Source organism: Scheffersomyces spartinae, assembly GCF_019049425.1.
Source record: "Scheffersomyces spartinae strain ARV_011 chromosome Unknown scaffold_16, whole genome shotgun sequence".
NCBI lineage: Eukaryota > Fungi > Ascomycota > Pichiomycetes > Serinales > Debaryomycetaceae > Lizanozyma > Lizanozyma spartinae.
The window spans coordinates 204,613-223,266 of record NW_025065063.1 but is presented as its reverse complement, the minus strand read 5'-3'; the positions used below and the strand labels follow the sequence as shown (position 1 = coordinate 223,266).

Genomic DNA, 18,654 nt, shown 5'->3' with positions numbered 1-18,654 from the left:
AATCTTGAGGAATTGATTACGTAATCAGCATAGCTTACGTAATAGTTGCCTTCAAGCATAAATAAGGAATGGTATACCGAGGGTCATATGTGCAACAAGATCAATTATAATTTTCTTCTTCCAACTACAGACAACATGAATAGATTTAAGATTGATATAGGGAAGTTTAAGGTGGACTTGAAGTTGCTCGGAGACATTTTCATCCTTGCCGGTGCTGGTCTCTCCATGTATTACATTGTACACAGTTTACTCAATGATTATGTGGATAGCACTGTTAAGAACAAAGATAACGAAAAGAAACTGAAGGGGATCTTGAAACGGTTACAAGTAGGGAATCCTCATTTGAAGGAGGTCAACTTCAATCAATACGAAAAAGCTTTATTGAGTTCACTTGTTACACCTGAAGAAATCAGTGTTACTTTTGACGACATTGGAGGATTACAAGACATTGTTGATGAACTAAGAGAAGCTGTTATCTTACCATTAACCACGCCTGAATTGTTTGAAGTTCATCTGGACTTGATACGATCCCCCAAAGGTGTTTTATTCTATGGACCTCCAGGATGTGGTAAGACCATGTTGGCTAAAGCCATTGCTAAAGAGAGTGGAGCATTCTTTCTTCTGATTAGAATGTCCACCGTTATGGATAAATGGTATGGAGAATCCAATAAGATCACTGATGCCATATTCTCGCTTGCAAATAAGTTACAACCATGTATTGTGTTTATTGATGAGATTGATTCGTTTTTAAGAGACCGGTCATCATCAGACCATGAAGTTAGTGCTATGTTGAAGGCAGAATTCATGACTTTATGGGATGGTTTAAGATCCAATGGAAGAGTGATGGTGTTAGGGGCTACCAATAGAAAGAATGATATTGATGAAGCATTTTTAAGAAGAATGCCTAAAACGTTTGCTATAGGAAAACCAAATTCTGGACAAAGAAGATCAATACTAACCAAAATTCTTAAAGATTCCAAACTTGATGAATATGAATTTGATTTGGAATATATTGTGGAACAAACTCAAGGATTTAGTGGCTCGGACTTGAGAGAAATGTGTCGTGAAGCAGCTATATTGCCAGTAAGAGAATATATTCGGGAACACTACGACTATAAGGAAGGAAAGCTCACATGTGATGTTGAAGAGCTTCCCGTGAGACCATTGAAGACTTCAGATTTCATTAAGAATGGAGTTATCTCCTCCAATGTAGATTAATTTATATAGTAATATATTTGTACTTAGTAGCCTGGGGTTACCCGCACATTGAACCGGGATCATCACCACTTTAAAAGAGGCACACTGAAATTTTTTTCTTTACCACTCTTGCTCTTTTCCTCTTTGAACCGAGTATACCATAATAAACGATTCACATCTTTACCAAACCGATGTAGACCAAAGATGGCCTCTTCGAAGATCCCTATACCTATTTCTTCGGTGGTATGGGGATTCAAAGCGAAGCCTAGAACGAAACGTCCACCGCTAATTTGGCTTCTATTCTCCAGTAACACAAGGAAATATCGTTACGCTATGAGGATGGAACTGGCAGCTGTCGCTGTCAGGATAATTAGACTGGTACATGTACACTGTAAAACCTATGCTGAAAAGCAAGAACAATACTATGTAACTGGAGTATATCATTTTTTACCAAGTGTACTTACCAAGTGTACTTCCGAGATTGAATTCCGGGGTATTTTCAGGTCTCTTTCCGACCGCATTTCCGGTCACACATAAACTATTAAAGCTTGCTGTTGGACTATTGCCCCCCTAAATCAAGCACTGTTTCTTTCTGTCCACAAGTTCCATTCACCGTCAATGATACGTAGAACTGGACACTCGGCTGTGCTGAGGACATTCAGACTCAACAGAGCTGCTTTCGCTGGTCCTGTGACAAGATGCTACTCGTCAGAAATAGAGAACTTAAAAAGAGCCACCGATTCAGGGGAAGCCGACAATTCTGCTGGAGTCACTGGAGTCATTGATCTTCAGAAACAAAGAGAGATCTTGGTGTACTTTAACGACCGGTATCCTTTATCGATTTCCAATACGTTTGTCAAGCACATCGTCAAATTGGCATGGGCTGGATTCCGAGGGCCATTTGATGATAAGACACAAGAGTCTAAACTTTGGGAGATCTCCAATACGCTGAAGAACCCTTTACCTCAGGGCACCAAGATTTTGGAGTTCATCCCTTTCAAAAGAGACGGAGGTGCTTTTGCCAAATTCAACGTCCCTCCAGGAACCACTGGTGATGAGCTTTTGGGGATGATCCAGCTGAATATCAAGGTCAATGAAGAGAAGAACTCCAAGGGTATCTGGGCCAGAGTCAATGGGTTGTTTTGGAGTAAATCTCCCACGACGTTCCCCGTGAAAGGTACCCCCTGGATTGAAGATTTAAGAAGAATCCCCAGTAGTCAATTGAAAGTAAAGTTTGAAGGACCCTCCCTTACTGAAGAAGAATTGTTTCTTTTGTTCAGAAGATACGGGGCAATCCAGGAAATTGTTCCGTTCTCAGCCACTGATGGATTTGCTAAAGTCATTTTCACTCGAGTAAGACCGGCGATCTCTGCTAAGAATTGTCTTACGGGGTTATCATTAAACAAGGGTAAAACCGTTCTTCATATTCAATTCATACCTATGAAAAAGGTTAGTTGGATTAGAGATGCCATTGTTAACCATCAACGGATTTCCATCCCTATTATTTTGGCTCTCTTAGCAACGTTTGCGGTGCTAATCTTTGACCCTATAAGGGAGTTCTTTATCGAGACTAAGATCACCCATAGATACTCCTTGCGAAACTATAAGGATACTTATGTTGTCAGACTACTTTTGTGGCCTTATTATGTGTTGTCCAACTGGCTTGACGAAGGATATGACTACATTGAAAAACATGTTGAACGTAAGCTTGGAGTGCAATGTGATGAAGTCACAGAAAAATCTGTTACTAGAGCTGGTACTCCTGTGATGGTTGAAGAAACAAGTTCACTTTGGAATGAAAGAGAAGAGAAATCAAAGCAATTGAAACTCTGGATCTTGGAGAACATCAACACTTTCATAGTGGTTAGAGGTCCAAAGGGGGCTGGGAAGGAAGAGTTTGTGCTTGATCATACATTATTAGCAGATAATGAATTAAAGGAAAAGATTCTTTATGTCAATTGTGATGTTTTAGTCAAGTCTCGCTCTGAAAATGCACTTCTTAAGAATACTGCTAGTCAATTGGGGTATTTCCCACTCTTTACTTGGACCAATAACATTTCCCAATTCATTGATTTGGGTCTTCAAGGGTTAACCGGTCAAAAGTCCGGGTTGAGTGAATCGAAAGAGACTCAATTGAAGAATATGTTCCTGTTGACCACTCAAGCAATCAGAAACATCAACGGTAAAGAATATAAGAAATATAAATCAGCAGTTGAAAGAATGCAGAAACGAATTAAAAGACAATCATCAACAGAAACATCACCAGCACTTGCACCAGTTGGTTCTGAAGCCTCTATTGAAGAGCTTAAAGCCCCGGAATTCGATGTTTCAAGAGAAGATGTTTTCCTTAGAGAGCACCCTGAAGTCAAACCAATTATTGTTATCAACAGATTCCATGGTAAATCTGCAAACAAAGATAATGATTATATCTATAACATGATTTCTGAATGGAGTGCTCTGTTGATTCAAGGAAATTTAGCTCATGTTATTTTCATCACCAGTGATATTGGAAGTGTACTGAGATTAAACACCTATTTACCCAATAATGTGTTCAAGACCATTACTTTAAGTGATGCTTCTTCCACCAGTGCTAAACTGTTTGTAATGAACCAATTGAAGGGGAAGAACTTGGTTAATCCAGATATTGTGGAAGATTGTGTTGAACCTTTGGGAGGTAGAATGCTTGATTTACAAGCTTATGTCCGCCGTCTTAATTCCGGAGAATCACCAGATGTGGCACTTGATGAAATGGTTACCCAAGCTGCAGAGCAAGTGACAACCTTCTTCTTAAATGCCAATCAAGAGGTAAACCCGGATAATACATGGACAACTTCACAAGTATGGTATTTGGTGAAGAAGCTTGCTAAAAACGATACAATTGAATTTGGAGAAATCATGAGTAGTCCATTCTTTAAGAATCCCAATTCCAGTATTGCAACCCTATCTGCCTTGGAGAAGTTTGATCTTATTACTTTGGAAAGAGACAAGGGTGTTTTAGTGAAAATTCATATTGGACGTCCACTTTTCAAGTCTGCTTTTTCAAGTTTGGTTGATGATGTTTCACTGTACAAGTTGTATGAATCTGAATTTATCACTAACTTAATGTCTTTTGAGAATGCTAAAGTTGCCAAAATCGAAGACGAATTGACCAAATTACGAGGGTTTTCCAACTTCGGTACCCGTGTTAATTATTTGAGTGATAAGCTTGATGCTTCAACAGACAAATTGGTAAGTTTAGAAAAGGAATACAAAGACGTTCTTGCCTTGGACCCTGATGCTTCTTGCAAAGCTTCATCTTCATCATCAAGATTCTCTTTAAAGTTGTTCTGAGGTGAAGTGATGTGATTACTTATCTAGGAGCTTGTTTTCAATGATTTCAAATGCCATTCTTCGCCGAAGAGTCTTCATATCCTTTTGACCGTAAGTTAATGGTTTATTGAATGCAACAAATTTGGCACAAGTGCAAGTAAAGACTCCACAATCAAACCCATTACGTTGTTGAGGAGTTTCAAGATTAGGATTCATTTCATAAGACATAAAGTCAATGTTGGATGCCAATCTTTGACCTTCTTGAATCATATATTCTCGAATTAATTTCAATGCTGGTATATTCCCCCTTGAAGTTAAGGAATCGTAATATTGGAACTTCTTCAACTTATTATTGACAGTTGCAAGGGCCCAATGAGTCAGCATGATGTTTATTGGTATCAAGATCAAATCCTTCAGTGTCACATCGATTCTTCTTCTTTTGGCCCATCTGGCAACTCCCTGATATCCCTTGTCTTGTAATGTGGTGAAGAAATGAGTTGTCCAACCGTATACCGAGGGTAAGTCTTTGGTGATCATGTTGAAATAGTAATCAATGATATTATCATTGAGCCATCGTCCATAGTTCAAGGTTTGAAGATCTCGAGCGGAAATATCAATCAGATAATTTGATACCACCACAGAGGAAGAATTGGAACTCCAATGTTTGTTCACAATGGATAGTGCTTGGGAAGATAGGTCTTGAATCTGAGACACTTTGGAGATTCTTTCTTGGGTTATTTTATGTTGACGATCTTGTTTCTGTCTCCGATATTCAGCAGTGATGTCATCCTGATTATACGACTTAAAGAGTTCATCAACAAAGGAGTATCTGTCTGGAGGAGGAACACTAGGGATATAATGTTGCAATACAATTTGCTTGTAAGTATCTTCATTATCACTACTTTTAGCGGTTGTTAGGTTATGGACATCAATGTCGAAAAGGTTGGGCCTATGATCATTGTCAAGATTCAATTGACCAAAGGAATACGTTGTCGATTCTGAGGTCAAATCTTTAAGGAATTGTGAAGGTAATAAACTAAGACCATATTGTTCGGTGTTATCGTTGTGGTCTTTGTGCTTACTGTCTGGTGTTCGGGTGTTGTCTTGTTGATTTGCTTTATGGATTTGATCAATATATTTGTTTAATGTTTGGTTCTGGTGGTTGAAATTGGTTTCTATCACATCTAAGATCATTAAGCTGGCATCAGCATCCATCTCTTCTGTAAACGTGGATTGACCTTTTGGGTGGAAATTGGCATCAGCTTCTTCTCCCACTATTTCATCATCTCTGTCTTCCTTTTCCTTTCCTCCCTGTTCGATGACTTGTTCGTTGACTTTGTCCTTTTCTTCTGCTTCATTTCTCATGAACCGCTGCTTAAATAAGAATTGTATCTTGTTGCTGATTCGTTGGTACAAACTGACGGTACCACTATCTTCCTTATCAGACACAGCATTATACAAGTCAATAGTGTGCGAGTCAACGTATTTGTTATTGCGTGGACCAGGGGACAGAACCAATGGATCCTTTATGAATGACATAGCATTAGAGTAGCAAACGAAAATGAAAAAGAAGAAGAAGAAGAAGCTTGGACATCAAGTGAAATGTAGTTGCCTGAATTTACAAGTTGACTATACCTTTTTTAAGGAAGGATTTGGTAGCGTGGGTAATAATCATGTGTCACGTGTCACGTGATTTGCCATACTATACCAACTACAACTTTTACGTAGTACACACATACACCAGCTACACATAAGGTATAATATATGATCATATCATCACACAATCCATTACATACGTAATATAATTATTACACGCATAATGTGTACATTAATCTACTACCAGTATTTCGTGTCCGGGTAACCCCTCTATTCTCATATATATATAGAGCGAAAAATTCTCCCCAGTATAAACATTCTGCACTCTTCTACTTCTTCTTCTTCAAGGGACTTTATCTCCGAGTACATGCCACTACGGACATAAACAATCTGTTGAAGATGTGCTTGGTAAACGAATCCCGTAGAGTAACCTCTAGGCATATCTGCAGAGGAGTTAATGAAGTAAAATAATGAATTAACCTCCTTTGATGATATATCACATTTGAACATGTAGAAACTCATGGTATACTAAATCCCCTAATTTTTTAGGTGGTGGTTGTATTCCATCACCTGTATCATTATGTACTTGATGATGAGGTACGGGACAATGAGCTTTGAACTCACAATACTTGCACTTAGAGATATCTTGATTGATTTTTGGATTTTGGGACCCATTCCAAAAGCTTGAGGCTTTGTGGATTTGGGCTTTGAACTCATTGGAATCAAACTCATATTCATTGGTGGCTATGACTTTGTGGGTATGGCCATTGCGGTATTCCACTTTACATTTAGGTGATATGAATGGGCCCAAGACTTGATACATTTGTGAGCATCTTGCAAGCAAGTATCTTAGTGTTGGAGGATTTACCCACGGTCTTAATAGGGGATGGCTGGACTTGTGTTCAGCGAAACATTCACTTGGGTCATAAACCACAGTACTCTTGGTAGTAGGATTATTTATAATGAATTCATCAAATTGGTCCATTCCTAAGGATACTCCCTTGGAAAGTTTAATCATATCATCAAATAAAAGTGGTCCATATTTCTTGAGCAACATGAACATCGTCTTATAGTTGATGGGGACATCGAGATCCACATTGCGTAATTGCCAACTATCTACCAACGATCGGTAACTGTTACCTGAAGTGGCCAAGATGGTTAGAAATTGATGATAGTAAAACACTTGGAATTTGGCGGATTCTATTACACTTTGCTGACGTGGAATTGATTGAACAGAACGGGTTTTTATATCTCCAATTATGAGCTCCATTGAATCACTATAATAGGGTAATAATTGTGTCAATTGATCAAGAAATGTCGTCAATGTGAATTTATCCGAGGTCTCCGAATCCGGAACAATAATACCTTGTTGTTGATCCCTATCTTCAGTATATGTCTCCATAATGGGGATATTAAATGTCGGCAAATATTGTTCAATATCGTGTATCATGCTAAAGTCCGTTTCAGGGTTATGCTTATCCTTCAACTCAATCAAATCTATTATTCCATTAATGAGAGTTGAGTCTGACGTTTGTCTGAAAGATTCAAGTTCCAGGCTCTGCAAGTTAACATAACCATGTACTCGAATCTCTCGAGCCTCACTGGTGACAAATAAATTGTAAAGTCGATACAAGATACTCTCACTGATATTCTCTGCTATTTCACTTTCCTTAGCGTATGCTTCATACAAGTAGGGCACATCAATTGGGTCCATGGTTAACGTTGGTGGCTCAACAAGTACTGTGGGATGTGAACTAAGTTCTAAACGAGTGTGCTCATCTGTTCCTAATTTCATCAGTCGCGTGGGGGGGACCCTTGGTGAGTTGGCAAAAATTCGATAAAACTCTCGAAGCTGACACCATTGATCAACAAGCATCTTCGTCACCAGAAGTCGTGGCGACGTTATATATGACTTGTCATCGTTATAAGTAGAGTGGAATTGAAAGGGACTGAAGCCTGAATCATTGGTTACAGGTAAATATTGGTTGATGTCGGAATTAAGGTTACCATATAAGTTTACTATGGATTGTGAGACTCTTGATGGTTTCCGTTTGGTTTTTTGCTTTGTCGTGGTTGGTGTGGTGAACTTTTTGATGATAGTGTCTGCAGATTCCGTATGTAACCTTCGGATTAATGTAATTGATTTCATTGACTAGGAAGACAAATGGGAGGTACGTGTAAGAATGTCGCGTTTCAATAGAATCATTTTTGAATGGATACACCCTAACACCAAGTATTAAACTGCAGACATTTTCCAAGATAGTAGTAATCTACAGTCAATGATACTCTATTTTTTAATTAAGCTATGAAAGAAAAGAAGCATAGACATATAAAAAAAACTAATAATAAATCATAGAAAACAAAAGTACAACTTTCAATAAGGGAATGGGTTGAAAATAATACAAAACTTTTGGGTATCAATGGATTCCACGTTTTAATTTCAAAGAATCCCGTTTCTTCTCGGATAAACTAACCTTCGATGCAATATTGAATGTCGGCGGAACATCTGTGGGCCCCCCCGGAGAATCCAATGCCATTTGTGACATTCCAGACACTGGTGAAGGTGGGATGGAAGATGATTGTTGCAGTAGTGGGTTGATCATAAACCCATTAGCAAGAGGAGAATGAGCAGAATAAGGTGAAAAGCCTCCATCCATTGAATTGGAAGATGATAAAAAGGGTGAATCAAGTGTGTTTGTAGGAAAGTGTGGGGGTGCCATTTTACTATCACCATTAACGTTAATGGTTAAAGTTGGGAATGGTAAATTGTTTGGTCTTGAAGGCAGTGTATTTGATTTTGGTTTTGAATAAAAATTGAACTCTTCAAGATCACATGCCATTGAATTTGTTGAAGATATCAGAGGATTCTTCGTTCCAAATCCATTCATATTATTTGTATGTGTTGGAGGGGGCGTGATCTCAGTGATGGAGCCCTTTTGGGAATTTGGAGGTGTATGGAAATCAGCAGCTGAAAATGAAGGAGGTTGAAGATCTAATCCATTTTGAGATCCTTGTGGTGGTTGTCCCCCAACTGAACCTGCAGCTGGACGATTAAGTACGTACAGTGGGTGGAAATCATTAATGGACAGAAGAGAATCAGTGGACGCATTAAAGTGATTATTCCGAACGTTGGAGATGTTCCCAACATGCAACCATGAATTAGAAGAATAAGAATTGTTCCGGGAAAGAGTATGTTTCCGTAAACTTGAAGATCTTGATCTTGATTCTTGCTGACCTTGAATTGACGAGTTATGTGTATTGGTGGCCAACTCAGTCAAGGGTAAATTGGAAATAGACAGTTGTCTATTATTGGAATATGTTGAGTACGGGTTATTATTGGTATTGTTGGAATTGTTCCCATTCAAACCATAGTTAATGGTGATAGTCGTTAAAGTTGGTAACTTTGGATCAGCAATGGAAAACGTACACAATTCCACCAACCGTTTCCGGATTAAATGTAAAAAAATGGGTTGATAATTGTAATTTCTTAACGAATCCGTATTGATGACATTGTGAAGATCAAACGAGACATTTGGAGTATTCATAAGTTTCGTGAGACATTCATGTGCGACTTTTGATGTCAATCCACTGGGGGGGATATTTCCTGAGAATGGAGTGGTTGTAGGTAACGATAAGATGTTGTTATAAATACCGAAAAGCAATTGGTCGAATTTGGAATTGAACAGGAGCGAATACACTTTGGGCAGATAGCCGCCCGATGCCGATCCGGAACTATTGGTTGAGGACATATACGGTTCATCTATGTCTGTTAAGACATCATCACTTTGACTATAATGAGGATTATTATAGATTGAATGGCCGTCCCCCACTATGGGTGGGGGGTGGGGGAATCCAGTGGTGACAAATGAGGATGTTGACAGGTTGAACAGGGGATTCATTCCAATACCATTATTATTATGATGTTGGTTTGCACCAGCCCCAACCTGGAAATAATTGGTTGTAGCTTGAGGATTAAGGGGGGTGTCTATAGGAGTTTTTAGGGTTTGTTCCAGCGGAGTAGCCGGAGAGTCCATAACAAGGTTTTGTAATGACTTGTTCAATTTCAAAGTCAAATTCTTACTATTGAACATGGTTTGACTGAAGGGAGCTTTTGTTAGCGGCAACGGACGGACGCGTTCCTTGAGGAGGTTATGTATATCTTAAATGGCAACTGGACAGGCAAACAAATCAACAGCCATAAAATCAGAGACGCGTTTGGATGTGATACGCCGTATTCCAATCAACAGCGTTCTGCTATAACAGAATGGAAATGTCTCTTATTGGATGGACCACTGGCAGACTTAGTACTCACACGGACGGATAATTCTGACGCGGAAGACTACGAACACTGAAACGACGACGACTAAGACTCACAGTAATGGTTAACAAATACTTTTATGTATGTGTGTGCAAAATGTGACCTGTAACAATTGTATTGTGTGAATAAGGAATGGTATATGAAGTGGAGACAACAGGAAGAGATTATCATCAATTATATTGGGTAAAATTAAGGTTTGGTCGGGTCGCAATATAGAGTCGTGTGCGCCTCGGAAACTTACGGGATTAAGATGATGGTTTTAAGTAAGGGTACACGTTACGGTGTACAGTAGTACCAAGACACTAGGTGCAATGTTGCGACGACGCTGAAGTTGAGTTCCGTGCGTAGTTAATGCGTATGCGTAGTTAATGCGTATGCGTAGATAATGCGTATGCATAGATAATGTGTAGTATAATTAATGCGTTAATAATGTGTCGTACAATTGAGATAAAAGTTCCGATTGACTGATAATGTTGAATCTAATTATAGCTGTACTGCTATAATGATAACACTTAAATGATCCCACTTTGGCTTACCTATGTGATGAAATTTCTTTATACCTTTACCTCTACTGTATGCATACTATTGTCTATTGCAACCAGTGTTTCGCCAATTGCTCCTCATTGCATACACGAATAGTACCCCTATAAATATAATGGTTTCCTATTGTAGTAAAATTAATCTTCGCAAATGGGGTTACCCGGACACGACGTCACATAAAGAGTAAATTATTATCTCCTCCAATACCTTCGTCATTCAATTGAGTTACATCCACTTGATCCAAAACCATTACATTATTATCCTCTTCATAATGCTCTTCGTCGAAGCCTTCTTCTGATTCCTCTGGGGCTTTGCCTTTATCGGATAAATATTTGTGTATATCATCATCAGCTAAGATCTTATTGTACCGGATATTGTAGGGTAGGTTTTTAATCAACTCTTCTGAAAGTTCAATACGACCTCCAGATGCCGTAGCCGCTCCAACCTTTGTTGGTATTATTGGTCCGCCGCTTGTGGTTGCTGCTGTTGCAGCCGGTGTATTTGCTGCTGGTTGGACATTCTCATCGTCTTCATCTTCAATATCTGCAGCAATGTAATCATCTTCATTAATCTTATTCACATGGGCATAATACTTGTCCAAATTACGTGCCGTCAATGGGTGATACTTGGAATTACTCAAATATTGCTCAAATTGGGGGAATAAAACAGTATCAATGTACTTATAATCTTGTCCCAACTTTATATCTTTCTCCATCATATAATTCAACCATGGCATTTGATCTTCTGGTTCTAATTCTAATTCGTCGTCGCCGTCAACGTCGCCGTCTCCAACGCCACTCTCTCCCTGTTTAAACAGCACAAACGAACCAGCTGCTTGTCGTTCCTTTCTCTTTTTACGTCGTTTTTCATCTCCATCATCTCCGTCTATTCTTCTTTTATCCATCAAATTCTTAAGCATCTCATCGGGAATCAGAGTCAATCTCTTGGACACTTCAAACGTATCACTATAGTCTAGCCATTGTCTAAAGGCATCAACAGATTTGGTCACATACTTATTACTATCACCAATATTGAGTAATGGTCGCTTGCTCAAGATACTCTCCCCAAAATCGTACTTTATCAATCCAGCATCCAATAGCGCCCTCGTAACATCATCTATGCTGTATTCAGAAGTCTGCTTTAACTCACGGTTGGTTATAACGTTCTGTATAATAAGCAGGTGGTAGTGAATGTATAACGATGTAAGAGTATTGACAACTGACGGCAGACACTTGTCAAAACCACATCCTTTAAGAAGCTGCACCACTGACACTCGTAGAAGACCGAAATAAAATGAATCTTCCATTAGACGGCTTATATATTAATAACTGGTGATGATGATACTGTCAGTTGTAAACATCATTTTACTCTTGACCATAAAATTTCCAGTCACGTGATTTGACACGTGATAACAAAGATGTCAAGGATGGGAAGTCATTTCTAATAAACTTACATGGCAAATGACTAAGTAATAGTGTATTTCTGGTGCTTACGTCATGAACTGTACTACCATTCAATTGAGGTATCATTTTATTAATTAAATATGTTTTTCTTTTCTTTTCTTTTCCTAACCTATAAGAATTGTGACTCCCTTTTAGAACGACGTGGTGGATCTTCCTTGGTTCCAATCGGAATTGGCTCTACAACTTTAGCAGTCATTCTTTTCGCCGGCTTCACCCTAGCACCAACCCAACCATATTTGAACCCAATCTCATGAGCCAAAATCTCTCCAAACCCTAACATCAACCCATTAATAAAAGGCAAGACCAAATTGACCAGCCCTTTCACAAAAATGTCCCAGACATTGAATGTCGTACTATTTTCACTAGCAGCTATGAGTGCTTCAGTATGAGCTATGTCTTCGTTGGTTACCAATTCGTCTGACGAGAGCTGAGAAGTTAAAACTATCACATCGTTTATTTCTTGTGTTGACAGTTCCTCCAATTCAGACCCCAAATACACAGGATCTGGAGATTCCGTAGTACTTATAGGTACAGACTCCTTTTCTTCAATCATAATAGCACTTTCCATGGTGGTTACACTTTAGAAGGTAAGAATGAATAGGCAGCCCCAGATTTTGAATGTCAAATCACGCCTCCAATGTATCAGTTAGTACGACATTTTTCACGACATTTGAAGATTACGTAATTTCATACGTAATACCACGACAAGAATTGTATAGTTTTTCCGCAACCGTATAGCCGCATGGAAAGATTGTTCCGACTACAGTAATAACTTCTAGACATCAACATCATTAAAATCTATAAATCGTAGTAAACTAAAAGTATCAAAAAAGAAAACTGTTTTCATGTCATCCAACAATTGGTTGTTTCTCGCAGATCTGGCTGGGAAATTATTTATTGAACAAAGCTTGGTAGAAGTAAAAGTCAGAATCAAACTGTTTAAGCTCCAATGATACCAACTGAAAGACCCTTCTTCAATCTTTGTTCGGTCAAAGCAGCAATGACAGCAGCACCAACACCTGAGCCATCTTCAGCTGGAACAATGATAATGGGGTCTTCCTTAACTTCATCAGACCATTGGAAGATTTCTCTTAAGGCTCTAGCAGCTCTAACCTTGAAGTCAGGGTACTTGTTGTAAACGGAACCATCAGCAGCACAATGGGCAGTCTTGTAACCTCTCTTTTTACAGATAGCACCAATTCCACACATGGATAATCTTGCGGATCTGTCACCGATCAATTCACAAAGTCTTCTAATAACCTTACGTTCAGGAGAGGTGGTTTGGATACCAACTGATCCGTAGATCAAATCTTGAGTATCACTCAAGTTTTCAAATGGATCTTCTTCAATACGAGCAGGAATAGAAGCATCCCATACGTAAGCCTTCTTCAATTTAGACAAATCTTGGTTGACAAATATAAGCTTTTTTTCTTCAGCCAATTCAAGCAAAATCAATCTCAAGACTTCACCCAAGTAGTAACCGGAAATCATCTTTTCGAAACTTTGCTTACCTGGTCTTGGAGATTCCTTATCGATTTGGATATCGTATTTTGTTCTTGGTAACACCAAATGTTCATTATCAAAAGAACCGTATTCACAGTTAATGGCCATGACAGAGTCTGCTGGAATGTCGCTTGCCAACTTACCTTCCAACTTTGGAATGTCACCAGTGACATCGTAGTATGCACCGTTGACACCGGTACCGAAAATCAAACCCAACTTAGCTTCGGGATCAGTGTACATGGAAGAAACCAAAGTTCCAGTGGTGTCGTTGATCAAAGCAACAACTTGAATTGGAACATTGTACTTCTCAATAGAGGCTTGCAAGATTGGTACAACATCATGACCTTCAACATCGTCAATATCAAAACCCTTGGTCCATTGTTGCAAAACACCTTGGTTGATCTTGTCTTGGGATGCGGGGTAGGAGAAGGTGAAACCCAAAGGTAATTCACCTTCAACACCATCAGGGAAGAATTCATCAACAAATTTCTTCAAACAGTCACCAATAAAGTCAAATAATTGATCTCTGGTACCAGTTCTGATTTCAGCAGGAATAGCGTACTTGGATTGAGTAGAATCAAACGTTCTATCACCACCCAATTTGACCAAAACAACTCTCAAGTTTGTTCCACCCAAATCAATGGCAAGATAATCACCCTTTTCCTTACCCGTAGGAAATTCCATGACCCAACCAGGAATCATAGGAATGTTACCACCGGCCTTGGACAAACCCTTGTTCAACTCTCCGACAAAGTGATCAACAATCTGTCTCAACTTTTCTCCGGAAACGGTCAACAAGCCTTCGTATTCCTTGATTACCGCGAGTAATTGTTCGTTAACACCACTGAAGGTTCCCTTTCTGTGTTGGGGAGCTTTTGGACCCAAATGAACCATTATGTATGTGTTTTAAATTATGTATGTAATGTATTTAATTATCGGCGTCAAAAAAAGACTTTTACTTGTAGACGCTGTCAATTACCAATTGGGAATGTCAAGAGAAGAGATCTTTAAAAGAGAATAAACCGTTCCTATTTATACTCCGAATCCATGGCCAATACTTTTTCACATCATTTGACGGGCCCCCATGCACCGGACGCTTAATCGCATGGAGTATATACAGGCGCACTGTGTACAGGAAAGTGTGTCTAATTCTTAGACTTTTATTTTATTGTTCGGTCTGTTTTCAGTTTTATTTTCTTGTGTGCTTTTCAATATTAGCTGAGGGAAAGACTATCACCATATTGCTAATTTCTCTCAGAGCGGGTCTGTTTGAAGCGGTCTCTATTACATGTCTTGTGTGAGTGCCTATTATTTGTCTGAAAAGCTTTGTGTAGTTTGGCTGTAATTTGGTTTTAACTCCTCTTTTTTCAATGCGCCTGCATGACCGGAGTCAGTGATCTTGCTCATACCAACTGTGTGCAGCCTGCGCAAAAAAAAAAGTCTGGAGAGGTATGGGGACAACATGGAGAAACTACGTGGGGGAATTTAAATCAGCCTCAACTCATTTGCCTCCGAATTAATCATGGTTTTTCCGATAATTTGAAAGGCTTTGAATTATCACCCAACGGATTATTTCAATACATCTGACACAATAATTTCTTTTATTGAAATGCTGAATTATTCGATTTATTTTACTCATCATAAGCACACTACCTTTTTTTTTACGTAAATGATAATAGACTCCAGCATAAAATTGTTGATCGCTTTTCTTTGGTGAAACACTTACTTTGTCGTTCATTTGTGTCGTCCCACCCAGCTTTTGTTTATTCTCGTATTGACTTTCGGATTATTTATTGCTTATGTACAGGTGTCAATGTCGGATGATTATACTAGCGAGCCTGATATTTTTATTGGTGGGGCACGGCGCCGGAACAACCAGGTTGACCGGCATTAGGAACAATAATGGATCGGTGTCACGTTTCTTACGTCCTGACGTTAAATATTCCACTATATACAATACTATATCGTCGCCCAAGTGACCTTGTTCCGGATTTGGAACATTCAATATTATTCCAGACGGACATAACCTGAAGCAACACTTTTGTAATTGCAATATTCATGCAGTTGTGAAGGAAAAGTGGGGATACAGTTACTTCTCCAGACTCCCCCAGATTGAATGAATGTGGAACGATGCAGTTAACAGGGACAACTTGTGTTCGGAAAAATTAGTGGGATCCAGAATACTAAATTATCATTCAATCTAAAACTAATATAACAAACTTTATCTATTATTGATGTTCACCAATGATCTTTTGTGCTGTCATCAAATTCACGCATGGCCTTCCCCACACTGGCCAAATGGTCTTCTACATCGTCCACAAACCTTTTAATGCCATCAAAGTTATGTCGGCGATGAAGTAACTCTTGTTGTTCACGTAAATTACCATTAAAGAAATCCTCTATGTTATCTCCTGAATCAGCATTTATATCACCAGTGGCTGGAACTCCTGCAGGTCGTGAACTTCCTGTCAAATCTATTCCCTTGTCGTTTTCGGCTATCATAGTCTCTATCAACCTGTTTTGGGTCTTCTTTAATTGAGCCAACTCTTCGGTGAACTTATCATTGAAAAAAGTGCCCTTACTACGAACCTCGTCACTCATATGTTTCACATCATCCAACACATCGATTTGTGTCCATAGATTATCAGCATATGTGGCATTCGGTTTAGCTGTTCGTATTCTATCTAACGTACTTGTTAGACTGAGCACATCATCTGTGACAGTCCCCGTGCCTTCTCTTCTATCTTTAGAGCCTGCTCCAAAATCATATGATACTTGGCTTTCATCTCGTGTATGAGTATAACTGCCACGACGACTATTGACTGCATTATAGTATCCTGATTGGGAGTAGATGGAGTTTCTCCCGCTTCCTGGATTACTACCAAAGGGATATAAACGAGACATGCCTTAATACTACCGCAGCAATTTTATAGGCTAAAAGCGCCGGAGATATAACTGTAAAGAAGTATATTACTAAGTTCGGAATTACCAGGTTCGGATTAACTATGCTTAGGTCACAGTACCATCAAGCCTGGTGGCACATGCGTTAGAGCCATATTTTTAGCTGAGGCTCAGTGTATTACATTTTATTAGTTAGTGCACGACCTTGGGCTCAGAAGTATACCGAAGCTTTTTGTTCAAGCATACAACTACCATTTCATATGATTCAACGTAACCCATGATTCACCCAATTCTAGCGCAATCACAGCGTCTGTTCTAACGATGACCGAACCCAAACCATGGAGAAAGCTACTTTATTTATCTCAGCCTTATCCTGATAACTACACCAACGAAACGTTTCTTAGTCAATTGAAACGAAACACCACTGTGACTCCATATCCCTATGGGAAGCTATGTTTTGACTTTCTGTTGATTGACATGCACATATCCAATTTACTCCTTACAATCACGTTGTTCATAGGTTATCACAAGAGCAATTTGGACTCTTTGGTACCCACTTTGGTATCGTGTGCCTTTGCTGCTATCGGGTATGGCTACCTTCTTCTAACAACTAGCAAAAAGCAAGGTTCTACTACTGGAACCGGGACCGGAGCCGGAACCGGAACCAGGTCCATATTGAAGTCGTACATTCTTTTCATCTTCATACTTTTACTTCTTTCCCCGGTTCTCAAATCATTGAGTAAATCAACAGATGATGATTCTATTTGGGCAGTATCGTTTCTACTATGTTTAACCAATGTGTTGTTTCATGATTATGCTATGGATCCTGGCTCAAACTACAGGCCGGTGGTCCTGACGAATCTTTTGCTTTCCAATGCCATCGTGTTGGCCTCGAGACTTGATGGCTCCTTGCATGTGTTTTGTTTTATCTTGACATGCATTCAAACCAACATTCTAATTCCAATATTTGATTTTCACTTGAGGAAACATCATCGGTTCGTTCTGCATTATTTCTTGTTTGGCATGGTTGAGTTCGGATGGATATTCAACATGATCCGATGTTTTGGATGGACTGATGGTTCCAAATTGGTTTTGGTGATAGGGGCCGCTCAATTGGGTGTAGCATTTGTGTTGCCAATGTACTTTCTCAGCTTACAACGATATAAGAATGAGCTACAAGGCCCATGGGATCCTGCAAAACCAATACTTAGATCAGAAATGTCGTAGTTTTCCAATCGTAATATCTGTATACTAGTTCAATTATCCTGACGACATTATCAGACATTGTTTATATTAACGCAAAAGAAGCAAATTGCTGCGAAAATCATCGAGTTATATGACCCTTATCCGTAGTCAGTACATGGCACATAATAAATGTCTTCAAGACATCTATAAAGCACCATCCTAAAGGAGCCAATCCAGGTTCTAATTTTAGAACTGATGATCTCAAAGTGCAAATATATCCACGACAGAGAGCTTGCAGTTATCATACAAAGAAGACCGCATGAAATATGCAATGCCACACCAACAAACCCCTAACACCCAATATAAGCACACTAGGACTACGACTAGAATGTCTCAGTGTCAACCTAAATGGTATCTATCAGTGTATAACACCATACCTTGTTGGAGCTTACTTAAGCGAAAGCCGCAAGTTGATCCGAGCCAGCAAAAAAGGCTTCAAAATTACCCGAAAATTACAATAAAATCTTGCTAGAAAGAATATAAGCTTATTATTAGTTATTGAAGACCATTGCCTTGGATAATACTCTTACCCAGGTATCATTAGCCTTCAAGACAGACATTAAACATCATGATCCAAAAGTG

At 39.1% G+C, this 18,654-nt stretch overlaps 8 protein-coding genes across 8 annotated transcripts; 2 read left to right on the top strand and 6 right to left on the bottom strand.

Moving 5' to 3' along the window:
- Nucleotides 1–135: 135 nt before the first annotated feature.
- Nucleotides 136–1,218, top strand: KQ657_001510 (uncharacterized protein; the record flags this gene model as incomplete). Its single annotated transcript, XM_043192305.1, has 1 exon — nucleotides 136–1,218. One exon carries the CDS (start codon nucleotides 136–138, stop codon nucleotides 1,216–1,218), a length of 1,083 nt encoding a protein of 360 aa, XP_043048277.1.
- A 597-nt stretch (nucleotides 1,219–1,815) lies between these two features.
- YME2 (mitochondrial escape protein 2) lies at nucleotides 1,816–4,527 on the top strand (the record flags this gene model as incomplete). Its single annotated transcript, XM_043192304.1, has 1 exon — nucleotides 1,816–4,527. The coding sequence occupies one exon, from the start codon at nucleotides 1,816–1,818 to the stop codon at nucleotides 4,525–4,527; it is 2,712 nt and encodes a 903-aa protein (XP_043048276.1).
- A 15-nt stretch (nucleotides 4,528–4,542) lies between these two features.
- Nucleotides 4,543–6,045, bottom strand: ULP2 (SUMO protease; the record flags this gene model as incomplete). The annotated part of the gene is made up of 1 exon (XM_043192303.1): nucleotides 4,543–6,045. The coding sequence occupies one exon, from the start codon at nucleotides 6,043–6,045 to the stop codon at nucleotides 4,543–4,545; it is 1,503 nt and encodes a 500-aa protein (XP_043048275.1).
- Nucleotides 6,046–6,598: 553 nt separating this feature from the next.
- Nucleotides 6,599–7,897, bottom strand: DEM1 (Dem1p; the record flags this gene model as incomplete). The annotated part of the gene is made up of 1 exon (XM_043192302.1): nucleotides 6,599–7,897. One exon carries the CDS (start codon nucleotides 7,895–7,897, stop codon nucleotides 6,599–6,601), a length of 1,299 nt encoding a protein of 432 aa, XP_043048274.1.
- A 622-nt stretch (nucleotides 7,898–8,519) lies between these two features.
- KQ657_001506 (uncharacterized protein) lies at nucleotides 8,520–10,193 on the bottom strand (the record flags this gene model as incomplete). Its single annotated transcript, XM_043192301.1, has 1 exon — nucleotides 8,520–10,193. One exon carries the CDS (start codon nucleotides 10,191–10,193, stop codon nucleotides 8,520–8,522), a length of 1,674 nt encoding a protein of 557 aa, XP_043048273.1.
- A 939-nt stretch (nucleotides 10,194–11,132) lies between these two features.
- Nucleotides 11,133–12,991, bottom strand: MIM1 (Mim1p; the record flags this gene model as incomplete). Its single annotated transcript, XM_043192300.1, has 2 exons — nucleotides 11,133–12,125; nucleotides 12,650–12,991. 2 exons carry the CDS (start codon nucleotides 12,989–12,991, stop codon nucleotides 11,133–11,135), a joined length of 1,335 nt encoding a protein of 444 aa, XP_043048272.1.
- A 371-nt stretch (nucleotides 12,992–13,362) lies between these two features.
- HXK2 (hexokinase 2) lies at nucleotides 13,363–14,820 on the bottom strand (the record flags this gene model as incomplete). The annotated part of the gene is made up of 1 exon (XM_043192299.1): nucleotides 13,363–14,820. One exon carries the CDS (start codon nucleotides 14,818–14,820, stop codon nucleotides 13,363–13,365), a length of 1,458 nt encoding a protein of 485 aa, XP_043048271.1.
- Nucleotides 14,821–16,164: 1,344 nt separating this feature from the next.
- KQ657_001503 (uncharacterized protein) lies at nucleotides 16,165–16,830 on the bottom strand (the record flags this gene model as incomplete). The annotated part of the gene is made up of 1 exon (XM_043192298.1): nucleotides 16,165–16,830. One exon carries the CDS (start codon nucleotides 16,828–16,830, stop codon nucleotides 16,165–16,167), a length of 666 nt encoding a protein of 221 aa, XP_043048270.1.
- Nucleotides 16,831–18,654: the final 1,824 nt, after the last annotated feature.